Source organism: Mya arenaria, chromosome 2, assembly GCF_026914265.1.
Source record: "Mya arenaria isolate MELC-2E11 chromosome 2, ASM2691426v1".
NCBI lineage: Eukaryota > Metazoa > Mollusca > Bivalvia > Myida > Myidae > Mya > Mya arenaria.
In genome coordinates this window covers 51,717,992-51,734,590 of record NC_069123.1, presented here as the reverse complement: position 1 = coordinate 51,734,590, position 16,599 = coordinate 51,717,992, and the positions used below count along the sequence as shown (strand labels likewise).

General features: G+C 35.0%; 1 protein-coding gene across 1 annotated transcript; it reads left to right on the top strand.

Moving 5' to 3' along the window:
- The first annotated feature begins 22 nt into the window (after window positions 1–22).
- LOC128206846 (splicing factor 1-like) lies at window positions 23–16,044 on the top strand. The gene is made up of 13 exons (XM_052909546.1): window positions 23–143; window positions 5,733–5,912; window positions 7,652–7,727; window positions 10,435–10,587; window positions 10,812–10,932; window positions 11,556–11,708; window positions 11,971–12,089; window positions 12,354–12,528; window positions 12,749–12,883; window positions 13,374–13,503; window positions 13,671–13,943; window positions 14,173–14,283; window positions 15,195–16,044. Exons 1-13 carry the CDS (start codon window positions 104–106, stop codon window positions 15,452–15,454), a joined length of 1,926 nt encoding a protein of 641 aa, XP_052765506.1. The 5' UTR covers window positions 23–103; the 3' UTR covers window positions 15,455–16,044.
- The last annotated feature ends 555 nt before the right edge of the window (window positions 16,045–16,599 follow it).

Below are 16,599 nucleotides of genomic sequence, written 5' to 3'. Positions count from 1 at the left end.
CGTTTTTAAAAAGCCGGTATGTCTCAAACTTACGACGTCATCGGATAAGCACTCACTGACGAACTAAATTGTTGACAACATTTTCGACTATTTCTCTGCAAATATGAGCAATCATCAAAAACGACCAATGGATTTTGGATCAAGTATGTGTTTTAAAACTTAAGCTTAGTTTGTTATGGAACATTGATTCAATATAGATAGAGAATTTGACCTTCTAAATTACAACAAGGGAGGTAATTCAAATGTTCAACCAGTCGTTTTCAACGATTTATCAATTTTGAAAAGAATTTAATTAAAAATCCAATGGTAAGGCTTTCTTGTTTGACTCCAATCTCTACATCAGCGTAGCGCACTGATAACTCATTAATGGTCAAAGCTTATTGTTTGTTTTGTGTATTTGAGTGTATCAAGGTCTTCTGCGACCATTGCCATTGGATGCATAATGGGCTGTCAGACTTTTCAACCCCAAGACTTTTCAACCCCTTTGTGATTTGTGAAATCAAAGACTTTTCAACCCCTTTGTCATTTCAACCCCTAAAAGTGCTAAGACTTTTCAACCCCCCTCAAAACAAAGACTTTTCAACCCCTAATAAACGAAGACTTTTCAACCCCTTAAATTCTCACCTTTTTATATACTACCTACACTTATAAGCAATTTATTTTGATTTTTTTTTAAAAATCAAGAATATAGTTAGAATAAAAATGCAACAATTAGTTCAAAGAAAATACATAACAAATATGAAATACATATAAAATATACATAAGAACACATGCTAATACAATAATTAATAAAATAATACATGGAAATAAATATAAAAAAGAATGACTCAGTTCGTTAAAAGCTGTTTAGTCGCTTAGCAATAAATCTTCTATCTCCCTGAGGAAATCCTCACACATTATATCATGTGCATGGTACTGCTCCCACAATTAATTGAAACAGAATATTTTTATTTTTTTATTTTAGTTTGTCCAAAATACATAGAATTAATAAACATTTTTTAAAACATATTTTTTCATTAATAAAAAATACACCTAAATGTGTTGAACTTCAAATAAAATTCTTCACAATTTTTCAAAATATCTATATTTAGCAGAAATACAAAAGTATATATTGAGTTTCAAATGCTTTCAAATTGCAAATAGAATAACATAGAATAATAATTATATCAAGCCTAGATGAAACAGTTTTAAACAGTGAATAAACAACATTATGGCCGGAAGAATAAAAGGGGTTTTATCACTGCTTTTAAAATGTGTTGATAAAATGTTACAAACATAAACCAGTGTGACATAAGAAAAGTCCTGCTCCCTTCATAATGGCCTGACCCGCCGTGATGCTAAATCAAATAAAATCACATGAGTGACATGAGTCTGAAGTAACTGTAACTGTTGTTAGTCAATTCAAGATATTTGAAGACTTCTCAGATTCTAGATCTAGGTGGAATACCCTAGTTTTTTTTGCGAAGAGACCTCTTGGTTCCTGATAGTCCAAATAATTGTACGTTGACGGATATTTTTTTTTAGATTTTTGATATGGCAAATCCTTCACGTACAAATTGTTTAGTATCAAAGGTGGGTAGTTGTTCCGATCAGGATTCCTGGTTAAAGCATATAGCGTCTATAAAATATCATAAAAACAAGAAATATTACCAGATAATGTTATTTTATATTAGTTCCTTACACAAAAAATAAATATCCAACTTATAATTATGAGTTTGACAGCTTTTTTTCATTTCATTCTGTCAAAACATAACGATATATACATGAAGGGCACCTGCAAGGCTTCAGGGCACAGTTTTAAATCGCTCGGAACATTTCCGCCATGGCCGAATTGTTACGATTGTATAACGAGGTCTATCTCGAAGCTTTGTCGGAGGAGGCCGAGTTATTACGATTGTATCGAGTTGCTCCCCTTCGCATAATTGTTGTCTGTGTCAGTCAACTTTCGTTTTATTGGAAAGGTAAACAACTTGTTTTAATGCATTAAATGCTTGTTTAGTGCAAAATAACATTTCACTTACATGGTAAAATATGAATATAACTCTTTATGATCAATATCAACCATAAAATACTTCACTTAAAACAATTTCAATATTTTTAAAACACCCCCGCAGGGTTCGAATTTTACTTTGAGGAGCACTCTCAAAATTTGCGAGTGCATTTTGAGGCAACTCTCAAAATGACAAATCAACTTGCAATTTTATTATTTGCTTTATTCCCTTATAATATTGTCTAATTAAAGTAGAAATTAACACCTAAGACATATTATGAATATTAAAAAGTATCAATCTTGAGTGACTCGACTACTAGAACTTGTTGATGGCTTATTCTATTTGGGGGGTATGGAAAGACTCGTCTGATGCTGGCAGAGTTTTGATAACAAAGCTGTCCAATAATTTGACATCGTTCACTTTGTATATTTACCCTCGCCATTAGGTAATTTAATACCCATTCGACAAGCAAGCTACAGATTTCATTAAGTCTATAAGTATTAAAAACAATAAAATAATAAATTAAAAATAAAAAAGCAACAGTAAATGTAGCGTGGATACTTTGGACCATGAAATATATCGATCAACGAAGTCTTTTCATTTTGACAGGATGATGGGGTTTACATATAGTGCGCAAAAGCACTAAATTTAGCCAATGATTGAGCTAGGTGATTACGTCATTCGTATTTACTTTGTATTATGCAAGCCTCGGAGCATCCCGGAAAGATTCGAGATAAAACTCAGCCTTTTCCGTATTTGTTCTATTTTTAAAAACCTACTAGAGCGTGACTCCGTACTGTCTTCTTTATACCGGTAGTGTAAACATGCCACTTATAGGCTGTTTACACTCTACTACATAGCGGAATTAAGCGCATGTTTATTCTACTTTCCTTTTAACATTTTGTGGTCTAGAAAAAGCCACTCGCAGAATTTTGTGAGCTTGAATGAAAGTCACTCGCAATTTCCAAATGTCCCTCGCATTTTGCGAGTATGCGAGTCTAAATTCGAACCCTGCCCCGTTTTTTGCACATTCCCATTTAGACGTTAGGGATTGGAAGAATCCTGTATAACACGTCTATTATTTTAGACAAGGTTCCTGAAAGTATTGGGTGTAAAGCACCAACACACTGTATATTGCCTGGGTCTATCAGTACTGAGTACAACCTTTTTAATGCCAAGTGCAAGGCAAAGGAGCTTCTGGTACTATATTTAAACATCTTTTGGTTTGACAGGGCAAGGGTTTAAACCCATGACCTTCCACACGTGAAGCGAACACTCTACCACTGAGCTCCCGGGCCCATTTTCTCAAAACTTCTTTAGTCTGTTATAACACAATTAAGTTAAGCTCACTATTTTTGTCTTCTAAAGTTTGTGAAATATTTTCTTTTTTTTAAAGTTCAATTATTTTAATTGAAGGTATCTGTCTGATAATCACATAAAGGTAAGTTTTATTTATCACAATCAGGTTAAAGTAAGAACATTTGCAAAATAAAATAAGCTACTTAAGTTTATGTAGTTAAGAAATTTCAAGAAATCAGGGCCCTGGGATTGGCCAAAGCCTTAGACTTTTTGCTCATTTATGATGACCGTTTACATGGAGTCGTATTTATTCTGAGTTATACTCTATCACCATTCTGATTTTTGATATAAAAAAACAACACCGGAACTGGAAAGATAAGTTTATGAGAGGTTTTTTTTTTACCTTATATAAAAGGGGCCGTTTAACGGCCCCTTCCCCTCAGAAAATTAGCCTATTTTTTCTCCCTAAAATGAAAATTCCCTCCGATAAAATTCAATATTAATTTTCATTGCCGAATTGCGAAAAATCAGCCGTCGGTTTTTTGTCTGCTAGGGGAGGTAAGTCACGCTGAACTTAATTGATTAAATTTATAATTATACACAGTGGTCTCCCTTGATGGTTTAAGACATACCCTATTCCGTTCTTTTTCAATTTTGCGTGCTCAAGAACTGTCACATAACTGGAAGTATTTCAACAACAAAAATCACAAAAAAAATTAAGCAACAAAAATTCGGAAAATTAATTCTTTCTTCACTGACTGTGAGTCAGCAGGTACATCTTGTCAATCTACTAGCACACAAAATATGACCGAGTCCGAACTTTCTGAACGGGATCATTCTGTTTCCGATGATGTCAAACCCCAGTCCCAGCAAGATCCTGAACCTTCTGTAGAGCCTAATGGCTTTGAAATTTCAGAACCATGGAGCAAAAATGTCCAACTGACTGGAAGTTTTGATTGTGAAATAGAGTCTGAGGTACATGTAATCTCCCCACCGAATAAAAAAACTAAAAGTAGTGCTGAGGGTAATTTAGTTGAGAAGTTTAAGAACAAAAAAAAAGAGAGAGATGGACTTGTAATGTAACAATCGAATGTTTTGATCGATATCATCTACACACTACGTCTTCTTCTTTCATGCATTTTTGAGACCCGGAATAATTTTGTTTATGCGGGTTACCACTGCATTTTAAATGCGTCTACAATATCGGAAGCGTCAAAATGTCTTATCAGAAAACGTTGTTTGCATTCCTTGAAAAAAGCCTCTGGGCCAAAATAAAACACCAGGTTCAGATGAAAACAACAATAGACAGCCTTCATCTCCCCAAAAAAGTCAATGCACCTTTGTTTAATGTATAATGAGTATGAATGTTCATGCTGTCTGAACTGTTAACAAGTGTTTTCTTCTAGTCAAACAAAGTCAGTGTATATATTATATCTATATACTGTAAATTTGTTAATATATTGTATCCATGAAACAAGTTACTGTTATGCATTGTTTTATCACTGTGTTTTCCATGTATTATAAAAATCTCACTGAAATTAAAATTCTCTCACTAATTTTGGACAAATGGGAGCAATTCTCTCATTGAAAATCTGACATAGAATTATCCCTGCATAGGCCCCAGGCCCCGTCCCCTTTTTCAGAAAAAAAACCCTGATATGATCTAGGCACATAGTGCTAGACCATTTTCTATAATTTCCACTGGTCCGACATTTTGATCAACTTCCAAATACAAACGTAGGATTTTTTTCCAATCTGGGAGACAGAGCTTCCAATGGAAAACATGCTCTTGTGGAAAAATTATACCAGAACTTGGGATCTGCGAAATAAACTGTAATAATCATCCTTCGAAATCCCGGATGAACTGTTCCTCATCTGAAGTTTTGGGGATTTTAGAAATAGAATTTCGATGAGGTTTTTAACACATTCTGTGTCAGAGAGGCGAAATTATGCCTTTTTGACCGCACATTGATGTCAACTAAATACATAACTGACTACTTAAAAACAGGATGGCGCACGGTTGACTTGTATTGTTTGTCATGATTTATCGTACAGATGTAATCATGGGGGATTTATTACATTAGAATTTGCATAGAATAAGAATAAACATCTACTTTTAGCAATTTCCTCACTATTACTTGTCACAGGAGACAGAAAAATTGTTCTTTTTATTTAATCCCGAATTATGATTTTTTCAAAAAAGTTCGCAAATTGTCCATTTTTTTCCTGGATGTTCTTCCTAAAATTGACAGCGAAGGAATTTAACATTTGTTTTTCCATATATTTGGATGAGAAAAAATCTGCCTTTATTTTAAAGGAATGTTATTTAAAATGGGAACATCTCTTGGGTCATTCTTTTTTAAGTGCTCACCTTCAGTTTTAAACAATTAAATTGGCTTGTCAAACTGTTAATTGCTGAACTTTTTAATTTGACATGTTTAGGTCCTAGCTGGGGTGGTGGTGTTGGGACAAATGGTAAAGATGATGGTGGAGGCTCTGAGAGAAAGCGCAAGCGAAAAAGTCGATGGGGAGCTGAGGAGACGGTGGAGAAGACAGTCATTCCAGGCATGCCCACAATACTTCCTGCAAACCTCTCCAAGGACCAGGAAAAACAATATCTTTGTAAGTTGACAAGGTTCCAAGTATTTTATTGCATTCAAATATGTAGGATTTGATGATAATGCTTGACCTCGGATGATAATTGGCCATAACATGACTGTATGTATTTAAATATTGAAGAATTTGGTTGTTGGCCATTGTTCACATGTTTGTTAGGTATAAGCTTTTTTTGCTTACCGTTTTATGTATTTGATGAAATTTGAATGATAATATAAATAATTTCCACAGGTTATAATTGATGAAGTGTTATGTCATGTCTAGCTTAGAGGGCATGACACACAACAGGCCATTTTTGGAAAAGAACTCAGATCTGCAAATCATGGATGAGCTGTACAGTCTTGTACATGAAATTAGAATCTGCCATGTTGACAATAATTGCCATTGTACAGTGTTTTGGCTGTGCTACCTAAAACTTATGTCAGAGTAAGAGTACAAGTACAGTCCCAACTTGCGCTAGCCTCAATCTGCATTGGTCCTGACCGTCCAGTGGTGAGAGGCATGAATGTGGCTACAAGTACACAAATACATGCACATCATAATCATCAAAACATTGTCATGATTGCCATTAAATACATTTATAACATGTCTTAATTGTTTACTGTATTATTTTGTTTCACTTATTATATATTACCTTTTGAGTTTCTAACAGTCGGTTTTGAAAATAGTCGCTAAATAGGTCTACACACTTGATAGCATTATAGAAAACGGTATTTTTTTTAATATAGAAATATTACATATAAACAAGTCTGCTCTGAAACTGAAGTATGAATTATCCAGAAAAAGTGCATGGGTGTTTGCAATGTTCATATTGCTAGTGTCGACAGCTTGTGCTACTATCAATATGTCAAGTGTTCTTGTTTTATGGGTTTATATATATATAGCAGTATTCACTATTGTACTTTCAGTGGATACAATCTAACTTGCTCCTTCAGAGAATAATAAAATAGCTCATATGCTAGCAAATCATGTTTTTCGTCGATTTATATGCATTATACCAGTAGATGTATGAATCAATAATTGTATGACCAAGCAATGTTTATATTTTATTAAGTAACAGCAAATTGTGACTGCAATTCAGATCATTGTTTTGAACTCCATGAATAGTATGAATCAATAGTGACCATTATTATTAAAATTAAAAACTTCCACCTTTTAACTCAATTTAGTGTTATAATATTCAATTTTAAAATATGTTAATACTTAGTCAATATTACATTTTCTTCATGGATTCTCAAGGCAGCACTTCATATAATTTTAACGTCTTAATTAAGTTAATGTCAGCTTTGAAAACACAGTCATCTAAATATATTCTTTAACATGCAAAAAAAAGATCGGTTTTGACCTGCTAAAGAGTTTCTATTCTAAAGTTCAAATTAAACTGTGAAATTCTCAGTTACATTGGTGGTCTATTTAAAAAATGTCTGTACTGGTTGTGATCACAAACGTGTACTGGTAATGTGATGTAATCTACACATGAACTGTATACATCCAAAGCTTTGAGCAATTCACTTCTTGTCTTCAATATTTCCATTTTTGTTACTATTTCTTTAAAGAAAAAGGGTAAAGCAGACAGCCTTCACAGGATTCTGTATTATACTGTGTTTTAAGCTATACTGTACAGTCAAAAACGGGATAAAAAACAAATTGAGAAGAACAAATGTGATACTGTTTAATTTCTTTAAAGAAGTGAGATGATACTTTTGTTGATAATATTTATTGCATATAAACCACTTGCTTTACAGTGCACCTGCAAATAGAGGAGATCAGTCGACGGTTGCGGACAGGCGACCTTGGTATCCCAGCAAACCCAGAGGACAGGTTGGCAGGCGGCTGGTTACCCTCCTTAAATAACTACACTCTTGTTTAGTGTACAGGAGCCAGTACCAGTAATCTGTGTGGCACATGACACTCCAGGCTATCAAAATTATTAACTCTCTTGCACTTGTGATCAAGGGTAGTTCTGTACAGGCTAAAATTCTTTAGTTGGTCTTGTTTTTCTAAAAAAAGGTTGTGATATTGTAGAAGCCCTGGTTTTGTTGGCGGCTTGCAGAAACTTTAACCTTAGCCATAACTCAAAAACAGTCGAAAGTTTCAAATGAAACTTAGTGACATTTCGCTAGAGACAATGAGCACATTGATCATAAGAGTTTAGTGGAGTTATTCCCCTTGTTTGATGGGTGGGGGGGGCAGACACGTGTTGGCATATGCTCTGCTGCACTCTTGTTTGAAGTTATAATATAAGTATCTACTTGATATATGTACATATGCCAATTTGCGTTATCTAAACATATGTTTTTCTTAAAAGGATCTCAACATTTTATGTAATCAGTGCCAAAGGAAGTCTCTTTAGTCTTGACTTTTTCAGTTTTCTTAGGATAAAAACTCTTATATTAAATATTTCACAGTTGACAGGTGAAATAAGGTCATCATGGACAATATCTGTAGATTTTTGTATGTCCTGGTCCATTTTTTTTCAAAATCATTCAAAGGTATTATACCATGTACAATTAAGACGCTTTGTCTAATTTTGAGGCTAAGTTAAAATATTATTATATAATGACAGATTTAATCTCACAGTTAAAAATGAAAATGATTATTCATTTTAAACACTCTTGTATATATATTTTGGGAAATATTAAATATGTTGTTGTTTGTATGCAATTAGCAAAACAAATTGATTCAGTGTGACAAAAAGTACTTCCTTTGGCAAACATTGTATTTACCTGGAGTGTCATGTCCAATTTTCAGGTATAGTTTTTTCTTCGATCACATGAATACATTTGATTACATAGGTTTTCATGTCCTTGTTTTGAGCTAATGCATTTTCTCTTTGTAATCATAATGCTTCAACTTAATAAGGGCCCCAACTCCAACCATAGATGTGAACAAAGGGAGGTAATCCTGTAATCAGTCATTCTTTCAGCACATTGGAACGTTTTAGTTCAATATGACAAAAACAATCTTAATGAAATTTGCCTTTCAGGAAAATTGGTCTAATAATCATTTTATTTAGGAGTTATTGACATAATCTCAACTCATTGATGATAGTGTTAGCATTGAAATTCATAAATATTAACCCTTTTTCATCTAATTTAATCGAAGTTAACAATTTCCAGTTGATTATAATACAGGAAAGAACTCTAGAAATTTCCTCACCTCTCCATGCTTAAACAAGGCTTCAGTTTTTGTTTGAATTGTGTTGCCCATGTACCTTACCAGCTAAACAATGTCACCAAAAAACATGTGCATGTGCTAGCATGATATACCAAACTAAGTGAAACAGCTGAATCACAGTCTTATATTCTGTTTACTTAAGGATCATGTAAAATTTTGCAAAAAGCAACAACAACAACTGCTTTACGTTGCATGCAATTAGCTGTTACAATATTTATCAACGTTTTTTTTTATAAATATTGAACACTGGAAGTAGAATTCAGTATATAATAACTCTAGACTCTTGATGTGTATCATTGGAAGTGTTTGTATTCAAATTAACATCATGCCTAAGAAATTTCTTTTCATTTTTCCAGATTCCAATAATCAGAATTGATTCCCTTTATATTATCAAGACCTTTTATCTCAGCCTTAATTGGAGTCTCTTGGCACCATAACAGTTTCAAGTTGTTCTGATTATTGGTGTCTTCTACCATTTCATCACAAACTTTTCTGTTGGTGTGCCAAATGTCAGGGGGAAATTTACGGGCGCACATCTCCCTTGAGAAAATTTCATACAATTTGCCACTGAATTGAATATCCACAGTTGTCTACAGGAAACATAAATTTAAATCAATTACTTAAAGCTTCCCTTACTACATTATAATTATATTTGTGTTTATTGAAAAGTCATTGAAGTCTTCGTCTGGATTTGAAGAGAATTATTCAGTCACGGGTAGAAAAGGGCAGATATACTTAGATAAGTTTTTTGTTTACCACCCTGACATTTGGCAGGTAGCAAGTGTCTCTGTATTGTGTTGTCTCCCAACCACACATGGTGATCTCAGCCTTTCAGATGACCTCAAACAATGCCAATTAAAATCTATAGTGAAATTACTGTTTCAATAAGCTGATGGAGATTCATTACATTGTTTGCCATTCTTGGCATTGTTATCACCCACAGCCTGCTCCAGAAGTCTATTAATTAAACAATTAGAAAGTTAAATTATTTAAATTTCATTATCGATTGATTTCATTTAACAACAAACAGATATGACTTAGATTTCTTGATTTTACATTATCTTCTGCAACAAGTTGTATATAACATGATTGTTTGATTATTTTATAATTTAAGCGACTTTGTAGTAGAATTTGTTATTAATATCAAAATATAAATGGTTGAATTCTTATTGTAAGCATTGATCAATTAAATAGTTAAGTTGATTATAGCTTTAATATAAGTATAAGTATAAATTTATTTCAAATAAAAAACAACAACAGAATGTTAGAAAAGCAAGCTGTCATCTGGAAGGCTTTTTCACTATCAGTGGCAACACTGTACACGTGTACATCCCACCATTATCACCATCAGATCGCCGTCACCAGAGCCCATCTACAACAACGAGGGTAAACGGCTGAACACCCGCGAGTACCGCACCAGGAAAAAGCTGGAGGAAGACCGACACAGACTCGTACAGGAGGCCTCTGGACTCAACACAGAATACAAACCTCCAGCTGACTATAAGTATGTTGTGGACATGCAGGCTCATATTATATAAAAAGTTGTACAATTTAGTATAAACGTGTATAAAAGGATATATATACCAAATTAAATAGTGAGATTAGCATAGCATGGAGCAAAAGTATATTAATTCTGATTTCATTTAAGCAAATTTGAACAGCAATAACTTGAATTACAGGCACTGCAGTCTTAAATTGTCTGTTTTTAAATTTATTCTATTTTTGCAGGCCTCCAGTAGTTCGTGTTAATGACAAAGTGATGATTCCACAGGAGGAACACCCGGACATTAACTTTGTTGGGCTGCTTATTGGGCCTCGTGGAAACACCCTCAAGACTCTTGAGAAGGAGGTAACACCCTCGAGATTGTTACTTTTATATCTTCTTGTAAGATAAAGGGTGTCTTGAAGCTTAAAGTGACACTCTTTTTCAAAATCAATACATACACATGTATAGCAACCATAAATTTTAAGTGACAAATCTTGAACAACTCACTAAATAATGCATTTATGGAAAATATTAATTACTGATAACCAGATTTTAACAGTGTATTCAATAGCTAAAAAACAATAATATTTAATGATTGGAGAATGCTTTAAGATTTACAGTGATCTACTATAGTCCCATAAGGTTGAAATGCCATGTTTTCTGCACAATTCTTTCAAACTGAACTCGGAATCCTTCATAAGAACCATTGTTTTCGACATTTATTCATCCTTTCTGGTATATTTCAAAATTGTAATAATTATGGTAAGTCTAAATCGGGAGTAATAGTGCAGCTTTAATTCCATGTGTTTTGTGTGACAGTGGTACCGTATGCTCATCATATGAATAATGAAAAGCATATGAAACAAATTGACAGATTTCTACTGATTTTGATGTCTTGCTTTATAGAATACTTTTCAAAATTAAAAAACAAAATCTTAATTCACAGTCTCAAGCTATGCAAAATTTAATTAACTTGTAATTTGAAGACTGGGGCCAAGATAATCATCCGAGGGAAGGGTTCGGTGAAGGATGGGAAGATTGGCAGAAAGGATGGACAGCCCCTGCCAGGAGAAGATGAGCCCCTCCATGCCTATGTGACGGCCAACAACCCTGAAAATGTTCTCAAAGCAGTGGAAAAGGTAAGATAACCCAACCTAGTTATTCTTTGGCTAGGTTTATAGAAAGAGAAAAATAAGATAAGGTTATGTATTGAATAGTGTTTGTTATCAAGGGAACTTAAAAAACTTATCGAAAAATATACATTGATATTTTGTTTTAGAAAAATGAGCATTCTGCTTACCTGCTTTCATTTACTAAAATGTAAATACATGACAAAATTCTTGATACATGTTGTGCAGTAACTGAACCATTGCTACATGTATATCATGATTTACGTCACAGATCAAGAGCATCATTAAGGAGAGTGTGGAGGTGCCAGAGGGGCAGAATGACCTCCGTAAACAGCAGCTCCGTGAGCTCGCCCTGCTCAATGGCACCCTCAGGGAGAACGACGGACTTGCGTAAGTTACAGATGGTTTTCTTTTCATGCACATTTCATCATTTTAGGCAGATTCTTGGTAGAATATGTGCATATTTTATCTACAATTCCAACAGAAAGTGAACCAGCGTCATGTGCTGCATATTTTCATGGCTGAGTATATCATTATGCTTTAATTATTGTTTTCTTGCACTTTCTTTAAGAAATAAGAATGAAAATAATATGTTTAATTTATTGAAAGAGATTAATGTTAAATGTATTGATTGTGTATTGCCTATGTACATAGGAAGCTGAGGCAAATTCAGCAGGCCCAGAGTATTGTGACAAACACAATCATCTGTACCAACTGTGGTGGGGCAGGCCATCTTGGCAAGGACTGTAAGCAGTCACGTCCAGGAGACACATACCGCAGCATGATACAGCAGGAGAGCTCAACAGACAAGGCCAAGATGGACAGTGAGGTGAGGAAGAGTTTGTATTTCAAAAATGCTTAAGTTAAAAATAAACGTAGATCAATCCATTTCAAATAGCATTGCTTTAATGTTCAGTTTCTGCTACATTAATTTGATTTAACACTGTCAGAATACAGCTGATAGTGATATAGATTTATTAAACATACCCTGACATGCAAAAGAAAAAGATATCATGGATAACTTTCACTGATGTTTTTTTTTGTTTCAGTACATGTCCCTTATGGCTGAGCTTGGAGAGGGTCCCCCACCCCCCAAACAGAACACAGGGAGCCACTATCGACAGCAGATGCCCCAGAGTCAGCCCCACATCTCACGCTTCAACCAACCGCCTCCCAATCCAATGGTAATTGTTGTATGATTCTGTTGAAAGTAAAATGTATTCTGCTGTCTTGTATTCTGCTGTCTTTGATTTTACTTCCCTGTTTCTCAAGATTTTTGTTTGCTATTTGGGAAAGATTACCCATACAATGGCCCCATTTTCAGCAAGGCTACTTAGTCATAAACCCTACTCAGCAATAGCAGTTTACAATCTTTAGCCTTACAATCTTTATTGAAATGAGGCCCTGTCCGCATGTTCAGATGTCAAAAATTGGAAAAAGTAAACAGTAAATAACTACAGCAAATGACAGTATACCGTAACAGCAAATGATAATATGATATTAGCTGCCATTTTACAGAAATAAGCTTCCATCATTTTTTTGGCAAAATTGAACCATTCATGTTTTAACAGTTTCAAAGGGACTATTTGGCATTGGGTAAAGTGCCCCAAAAAACAGCTAGAAAAACAGTATACTTGTTAGCATAGAAAGTCTGGATGTAAATGTACCTTTCAGGGTGGATTCAACAATTTCCCTCCAACTAATCGTGGTCCTCCACCTTCCCTGCTATCTCTCAACAACACCCGGCCCCCACAGAACATGTACCAGCAGCCTCAACAGACATACCAACATCAAAATATGCAAGGTGAGCTCATTAAGTATTCATCATGCAGGAGGCACAATTTTTTTTAATGTAGACTGTATTTTCTAAAATAATGTAAGTCTGATTATGTGAAAAATCTTGGTGAGCTTCCATATCTGTGTACATAAAAACATGAACTGACGTTACAACTTGAGCTGTATTGTTGTTAGGTATCCACCCTCCAGGACAGATGCAGGGTCCACCGCCAATGCAGCAACAGATGGGGCACCAAGGCCAATTCCAGCCTCACAGCTCTGTGCCCCAGCCTGTAGCCCCACCCGTCCAGCCCCAACATGGAATGCCCATGGGTGGGCCAGGCCAGGTGGCCCCTGTGCCACCCCCCAGCTCTATGAACATGGCTGCTCCTGTTCCCCCTCCTGCACCCTGGAGCTCTGCTGCTGCTTCTCACATGAACACAAACCCCATACAATCAATGGCTATGGGTGAGTTGGAAATAAACTTTTATTGAAGGAATAAAATAAAACAGTAAAAATTAGAAATGTATCTCTGTTTTGTTATGCACAATATTTTGGACCCATGGAATTTCTTCTATATCTTAGCTTAATCACTGTCTCATATTTTATATGTGAACTTTTTGATGTGAAGTTATAGTTATTGAACTTATTGTATATAGTTTTCATATAATATATTTAACATTATTTAAATTGACAGGTGTGCGGCCACCTCCAACTACCATGATGGGTGCGGTTCCCCCACCCCCTCCTCCAAACTCACACCAGCCAGCCACCTCTGTGGCCCCTACTATGCCTTGGATGCAACAGGGTAGACACACATTATAATGGTTTTAATTGATTTTCCTGTTACTCCTTGCCCAAACATTTTGGAAGTTTTTCTCTAAAATTCAGACATTTAAATCACTAGAACACCATGAATTTTTCCACCATTGTCTATCATGTTAAAAATTTGAAAAAGTACCATGAAATCAGGTTTTAAAGGGGCTGTCTCATGTATTGGCACCAAAAAAAGTTTTTTTCTGTAACTAATCTCAGGACAATTATCTAATAGAATGTGTTACACTTTGATATCATAATTGTAAAAAAAGGTACCAAAATGTAAAAAAAAAAATGTGTCGGAGTCCGGGTTTTAACCCGTGTTGCCAAAATTGCAGTTCAGCATCGTACTGGCTGAGCTACAAAGGCTTACTCTAATCGGGTGACATAATTAAGCTATACACCTACCTCGGTAATATCACGTGATAACACTGACTACCCAATCACGCATAAGGAATGAATTCTACCTGGTAGACATACCCAGTAATCTTTTTTTAATGGAAAAATACGAAATAACTGCTAAACTTAAATAAATTGTAAACTATGTGGTACTTCAGTTAGTAAGTTTCAATGCATTGTACACATCGATGCCAAGTTTGTCAGTTTTCGACAATTTTCTTCTTTTTTCGCTATTTTATCATACGTGAGACAGCCCCTTTAATATGCTGGTTTTCAAAAACATGGAAGATTTTGTACTTCAAAGGTATCAATTTGGGAAGTTAAAAGTCCATTAATTTTATTAATATCCTTTCATACTTCCCCTTGACGAAAGACTGGCTTTGTCAGTATTTATGCTAGATACATATGCTTATTCTTTACCAAAAAATAATTCAAATACTCCATTGTCAAAAAAAATCACAGGAGATCCTTACATGTTTACACCTTATTTCAACCTTTTTGCAGGTGCAGTACCACCACCCCCACCATCATCTCAAGGAAGCTGGCAGGCTGCGCCTCCTCCACCACCAGTCTCCATGGGCCAGATGCCCTGGCAACAGGCACAATCCATGGGCCAGCCCACCAGCGTGGCCCCACCCCCTCCCCCACCCTCCTCTGGTCAGGGGTTTAACATGCCGCCACCCCCTCCCTCTGGCTACGACCCCAACCAGATGTCGGGGGTGAACCAGCTCATTGTGGCTCCACCACCTCCACCTCCAAACTGAGCTACACTTGCTTCGACTGCTGACAGGCTTTTATTCTATGCTGAACTATTACTATACAATCAGTTGTAAATAATGATAAACATTTGACACTGAGAAATAGAAAATTTAACAGTGTTCTCTTTAGTCCCTCATATAAATACTAGTGTACTCAACAGTGTCAATAATTGGGATTTATGCTTAAGAAAATACTGATACAAATCATTTTCAGCTAAACTTGCTATGGCACAATCTGTTATCTCCATGTTCTGGTTTTGTCAAACTGTGTGTGGGGTTTACTTGTACACTTTTTGTATTTTGTTATATCAAATATTCATTATCTCAAACTATTTCCTAAGGTCCTAACGTCTAAAACATGGCGAGTTTTGACTGTACTGTTATTTTTAAAGTCTGTGACACTAGTAATACTGGTAATTACTTTGAAAAAGTTATTTGTAAAGTATACATACTTCAATTATCATTGATCTTTTATCATTACGTTAAACATTGCCATTATTGTTAGTATATATATTATTTTTGTCACACTGTCTGTGTACAATGATATGATTTTGTACTAATATTTAGATCGAATTATTAAAATGTCTTAAATACAATGTTTTCCCTTGTTTATTTTGAAATAGAACATAATATTATTTCCAATTAGTCAAAATGTCTTATATGAATCTTGAACTGGGGGGGGCAACATGTTTGAAATAAAATTGCTAGTTTGGTTTGTTGATGTTTTTAGCTCTACTGGCCTTTGGCCAGAAGAGCTTATGCGATGGTAATGTGTACATAGTATGTGCGTCCGTGCGTCTGTAAACAATTGCTTGTGAACACGATACAGTCTTCAGTTTTGATTTTGTCTCGATGTACAGTATCTAGATATCCATTAGAGTTTGTTTCCTTTCGAAAACCAGCCAGATCCGCCCATGCATGCCTAGATTATGGCCCTTGATAGTATAAAAAAAATGCTATTGTGTAAACACTAGCTTGTGAACATGATACAGTCTTCAGTTTTGATTGTATCTCGATGAAACTTGTACACTATTTAGATATCGATTAGAACTCGGTTCCTTTTGAAAACCAGCCAGATCTGCCCATGCATGCCAGGATTATGGGTCTTGAAAGTATAAAAAATGCTATTTTAAGCTAAGTCTATTTTTAGC